We start from the raw sequence: 6,000 nt of genomic DNA, 5'->3' as shown, positions 1-6,000 counted from the left end.
GGCCCGGGGCCCCCCGGCGCCGAGGGTGCTCCGCCGCCCGAGCACTTCGGCCGGTGCCACAGCGCGCTGGCCGCCCCCGCAGACGCCCACCTCCGGGGCCCCAGCCTCACCTCTCTGGGTAGCCATGACGCCCGCGCAACCCCGCGCGGCTCTGACGCGCTCCCCCTCCGCACGCCCTGCGCTTGGCCCGGGCCCCGCCCCTCGCGGTCATAGAGACGAGGACGCGCGGCCTAGAGCGGCCCGCGGCTTCCGCCCCGCCGCGCGGCTCTGACGCGCTCCCCCTCCGCACGCCCTGCGCTTGGCCCGGGCCCCGCCCCTCGCGGTCATAGAGACGACGACGCGCGGCCTAGAGCGGCCCGCGGCTTCCGCCCCGCCGCGGGCTGGAGTCGGGCGCGCGAACCCGAGCGGCTCCTGAAGCGAGGCCGCGGGGCCGGTCTGTACGGCCGAGGCTGTGATGAAAACTCGTTCGCTGGAGTGATTCTGAGAAACCCAACTGCAGGCCGGCTAAGGAAGCGGAGTCGAGGGGGCCGAGCCTTGCCTTCTGGGAATTGTAGTCCTCACAGAGACGCTGAGGCGCACAGGAGGGTTTGCAGTCGGACTTGGTAATTGATTCCTGTCAGAGCTGTTCGAGCAGATCGCAGAATTCATAAAGTAACAAATTACTTTCATCGACTTTTATAACTCCCACCTCTTGTGTAAGTTTAGTATAATTTATATTATATGTGACCGGGAAGTCTTGTTCACTCCAGCACTGTCATGGACTAGCCAGACATTCTTCACCCAGTGATGTTCAGACAACAAAAGGGCCTCAGAAAATGTATCAACGGGCACTTTAACCACTATAATCTTACATTAACTGAACGTTGATTAGCATCAGAGAAATTAGAAATGATTTGTTAGTAAATTGAGTGCTGTTTAAGATATGTAGATTGGTTTAAAATGCAATAAAAATACTTCAGCCCTCACAGGAACAGGTATACAAGATTCTGACATGCCCAGTAGCCTTCACTTCTGTAGCATGATTTTCCCCCAAAAAATCTTTTTAAAGAGTTGAGGGGTGATTCTCATACCACTGTGTTTTCATTATTCATAAATAGCTCATCTGTTAACTGGGAAACTTAGTATACCTTATTAGCATAATATTATTATAAGGAGGTGTTTCCAGGAGACTACAGATGACATTGTCATTTCATTAATCTCATTTTGGAACAGTGTTAAATCTTCCCTTCTCTACCTGACTGTGTGTGCTCCTTGAGGCTAATCACCTCTTGTAACGGATACAGTTTACACATGTGGAATTATTCAGTTCCCCTCTGTGTATGTACTTGTATGTGTAGTTAAATGTAAAACTCATGTATGTACTAAAATTAATTTTAAAGATTAAAATACCGTATATTCCTTCTTTTCCTTTACAACTGCTCTGTACAGTTTCTCTCTTTCCATTTTGGAGTATCATTGTGTTCTTAACTTGCTTCAATTAACTATACATAATTACTCTTTTTATGATGCTTAAATATCCAAATGTGACCTTTGTAAACCTGCTCCTTTACAAAGTCTGGACAGTTTTTTCAAAAATTTTCTTATTTTTATCAACAAGCAGTTCCAAACCAATGTTGATTTCTCCCTGTCCTAGTGTGGAATCCAGTGCAGCTCTTGAGAGGATGAGAGAAATAATGGTAAGAGCCAGAAAGTGAGAGGATGGAGAAATAATGATAAGAGACAGAAAGCTGAGGTCAGGTAGAGCCCTCTCACCTGATAGGAGGAAAGGAACAGCTCAACCACCAGGCATTTACATTTCGCACCAGATTTCAAAGGTTGGTGTCACATGACACCATTTTGCATAGCAACTGATTGCTTGGATTGTCTTGGGGCTTGATGTTTTTTCGGCTGAAGCAGTTTGTCCAGGTAGATTGCCTCAGAAGTTCTTTGTTGTAGGACAAGCCTGGCCTCTACCCACATGTATGATCAGTTTCCAGCTTCAGCCTTCCCCTGCATCCTAGATCATGGAATCAACTACATTTTAAGGAACCATAGGTCCTTCCAGGACAGAATAGTATTAGACACATATTTAAATACTAATCACAACTAATTATTCTTGGTCTCCCAGGTTAAGACCCTGAAGTCATACTTTGATTTTCGTTTCCCTTTTCTCAGATGTTATTCCTTCTTAAATGTAACATTTGTCCATTCATGCTGTCCATCACCAAGTACCACATGTTCTTACAACAACTTCCTAGTCATCTCACTACTCCAGAATCAACAATCTGCAATGTTTTTATAATCATGTACTACAGGAAGGCAAACTATTCCTTTGCCTCTCAAAGCTCTCCAAAAAGTGTACCAAATCTACTCAACTTTATTTCTCCCAAAATAGTCTCTTTTTTCTTTTGTCTTCTTTTGTAGTATTTTACTACTGAACTCCTTATCAACTCCCACCTTGACTCTTAAAACACTCGACCAAAACCCTTGCTTATAGTTTATCCCCTTATTTGTTCATTCATCCCACAAGATACTATACAAATGTCAAGGATATAAAGATGACTAAAACAGTTAAATTTTTTGAAGAAATTCACTATCAGAATAAAGATGAACACTAACTATGCACAATTCCTATTTCAGTGCTACAAGAAAAGTATGACTAACATCCATTGAAAATCCAAAAGAGGAACCGATTCTTCCTGGTTGATGGGGAAAACCATCACAAAAATAGTAAAATCTGATCAGGCTGTTTGAGGGCAAAAAGAATTTCATGGGGTTACTACAGAGTACACTCCAGGTGAAGTACATTCCATAAAATAGATGGAAATGGAGACCATTATAGTAAGTGAAACCATTCAGATCTAGAATATTAAATATTGAATGGTTTTCTCTTGTATAAGCAATCTACAAATAAATTCAAAGTAAATAAAAGAGGGAGAACCAAAATGACAAAGCAACAATCAGCAGCAAAATATAGCCTCCCCAGGACCCAGAATCCAAATACCTAGAAAATAACAGAGTGAAAAAGAAGTGGATGTTGGGGAATTGGGAGGGAACTGAAAGGAAAATTAGAAACTACATAAAAGCTAGAGAAACAGCACAATACAGAGAAAAGAATAAGCAGTGTGGAAGCTCACCCCAGCTCCCAGGAAGGAGAACATGTCTCTGAAGATACAGGATAAAGATAAACTTCTAGCAGACCTACTTGTATATAAATTGTCATGATTTTCATACTTTAGTTTAAAAATAATGCTAAATATAGGCTGGCTGGCTGGTTGTTAAAGCAAGGCTTGGGGAAGAGGGGGAGGAGATATTACTAAACATCATGAACTTGATTTTATCTGTTTATTAACCTTCATTTAGTATTGTAAGATTCCTAAACACAGAAAGAAGGGCTGTAAACCACCATTTGGGATTATTTTAGGTCTGGAATTAGAATGCCCAAGGGAATGAAAATATCAAATTCAATTTGAAAAGTCACATTTGCTCTTCACTCAGATACCTTATAACATCTATGGAAAATGGATTTTGAAACACCTTCCTGTTACAAACAGCATTTAATCTACAGACAACAAGTTATACAAACATCTTAGTAAAAAAAAAAAAAAAATCAGCTTGTGCAGAAAAACTACTATATATAAATCACATACCTACTCTCCCCTCCCCGCCCTGTTAAAGCCAGTTTAACAAGCCCTTCTTCTGGAACTGTTCTTATCTGTTGTTGGTATTAGAAGTATGTAATACTTCTAAAATTTAGTTGCCACTAATTCACAGAGCCCTAAACACAGCTGCTCCTGGAGTCGGGCAAGTAACACAAAGGAGCGAAGTGGGAGGCCTAAAAGGCAGCAGGAACTAGGGTGTACAGTGGAGAACTAGAGGTGCTTGTCCTGTGAGAGCGCAGAGCTACTACTTCCAGGAATGCCAACCAGATGTTACTATGTAGATATTCTGATTTTTTTCAAAGAGCTGGAAATCTAGATTTTATGTAAAACTCCAGGTTTTAAAAGATCACATGGAGCTTTGCTCTAACTCTTCTAAACAGCAAAGTTTTATTATACAGTAATCAGTGTTAACATTCAGTAGTTAAGAAAGCTGAAAATATTGTTTGGGTTTTAAAATTTTAATTTTAACATTCAATGTGATTTTAGAAATAAGCCTTCTAGTCCAGTCATAATAACCTCACAGTATAGAATTATCAAAACGGCATCATAATTTCAATCTTATTGCTGTTAAACTTTCTCTAAAAGGCAAAGAAAAAAGATACTTGGGCAGAATTTTCTTTTCCGATTTTAATAGAATGAAAATTGTGTTACAGAACGTAACTTTCAGCTGTTGCAGCAGTTTGAAAGAATATGAGAATCCAATAAACACTCACACAATCAGCAAATGTGGCACCCCCATAACATCAATTTTCATGGATATAAAATACTTTTCAGTATTTGTCATTGTTCAAAACTGAGGAACACCTTTGAAGATGTTGTCTCTAAGTTTCATCAACAGCTCTAGTTAGGTTCACCCTGACCCCCTCGGTTTTTTTGGTTTGTCCACCACGAAGACCAGCGATATAAATCTGGGGCTTGGGCACTTGCGAGCCACCTTCTGTCATGGACTGGGTGCCAACATTTTTGGAGAGGTAAACCTGTGAGCAATTTTCTCTTCTCATGTGACTGAGATCAGTCTGTACTGAGTGAGTAATTTTCTGACGTAAATTGGCCTAAGGGGGGGAAACAGGAAACAAGAATTAACATTTCTGTGAAGAATAAATAATGTACACTATCAGACACTAGTTAATATCTGATTATCATCTTCTCAACCTACAAAAGAAATTAATCTGTTAACAGCATATTTCTTTAAAATATTAGAACATTAGGAAATCGAGGTTATAAGAGAAAAACAACCTGTACTAAAAATTGGGAAAATACATTAACTGATGCTAATGAAACCAAAGAAAAATATCCTAGAGTTATTGTTACAGTGAGCTCAATTATTTGTTAAAATAATTTTCTAATTCCTTCATTATTATACTTTGAAATTTATACACCTTAGAGTTTTCCATATGTGCTTTATTTTTTTAAGATAAAACTTTAAGATCTACACAGTCTTTGCAAACTAGGTTTTGCCCTTAGTTTTTAATATAAAAAGCTCTGATGATTTCAGTTTAACATTTTACATTATTCTTCACCTTGCTTACTCCCTGTATGGATTACTAGTAAACGTGAAGTTGAACAGATCACATGGGCTGGAAAGCAAGGAAGGGCTAATGAAAACGAGAATACGTGCTGGGGGATGTAGCCCAGCAGTACAGCACTTGTCCTGGTTTCCATCCCCAACTCCTTTTAAAAAAAATGTACGTAAGTGTTGATGAGACTATAGAGGACAAGAAAAAGCTCACAAGGTATTACAGCATGAGTGCAGACGAGAGACCTGGAAGTTGAGGAAATATTCAGGCTTTGAATTAAGAACCCACACCCTTCCCTCCACACACACTGCTTTTATTGTCTACATTAATATGACTTCACTATTCCACTGTCTTCAATAGCATAATTTTGCTATTCTAAGAGACTCTTCCCAATCAAATAACTTGGTTATTCATTACATATGACCCTGAGTTGAATCATTTTTCTAGTGTGTCGGATTAAACACAGGATCTCCCACGTGCTTCACAAGTAGAGATCTACCACTGACCTTCATCCCCAACCCCTTTGAATCCTTTGCCTCAAAACATCAGCTTACTATTCCCACCAAGGCTTGACTGCTTTTTTCTTGTCCAGTCCTCTTCAAACCCGCAACCTGCTTTAGGCACTGAGAGACCTAGCTTAACAAACTTCAAATTCTCAATAAATTCCGCATTTGCCATTTTTCCTTTGAGGTGATGTGTTCTCTTAAGGCACAAGCAATAAACTCAGCTTTACACATGAACAGATTGGGTTGGTGGTACTCAGAGCGTGGTATTCAACATGATACAATGCCCGGGGACCATTAAGTCTCAGGTGGGAATAAAAACTAAGTGGAGACTGAATA

General features: G+C 40.3%; 2 protein-coding genes across 16 annotated transcripts in view; both read right to left on the bottom strand.

Moving 5' to 3' along the window:
- Slc35a1 (solute carrier family 35 (CMP-sialic acid transporter), member A1) overlaps nucleotides 1-191 on the bottom strand; it is a 25,634-nt gene extending 25,443 nt beyond the window's left edge. Inside the window, exon 1 of the mRNA XM_005377728.2 lies at nucleotides 111-191. Within this exon, the coding sequence (XP_005377785.1) occupies nucleotides 111-126 (16 nt within the window). The 5' untranslated portion in view covers nucleotides 127-191. The remainder of the gene's footprint in view (nucleotides 1-110) is intronic.
- Nucleotides 192-4,253: 4,062 nt separating this feature from the next.
- Nucleotides 4,254-6,000, bottom strand: part of LOC102026408 (small integral membrane protein 8) — a 119,341-nt gene continuing 117,594 nt past the window's right edge. For all 15 annotated transcript variants that reach the window (XM_013510852.1, XM_013510847.1, XM_013510856.1 and 12 more), the window contains one exon: nucleotides 4,254-4,693. In XM_013510852.1, coding sequence (XP_013366306.1) covers nucleotides 4,463-4,693 — 231 coding nt within the window. In that variant the 3' untranslated portion in view covers nucleotides 4,254-4,462. The remainder of the gene's footprint in view (nucleotides 4,694-6,000) is intronic.

The sequence above is a fragment of the Chinchilla lanigera genome, unplaced genomic scaffold (genome assembly GCF_000276665.1).
Source record: "Chinchilla lanigera isolate Chin_1 unplaced genomic scaffold, ChiLan1.0 scaffold00010, whole genome shotgun sequence".
Classification (NCBI taxonomy): Eukaryota; Metazoa; Chordata; class Mammalia; order Rodentia; family Chinchillidae; genus Chinchilla; species Chinchilla lanigera.
Note: the sequence above shows the minus strand (reverse complement) of the source record. Positions and strands in the feature narration are given on the sequence as shown.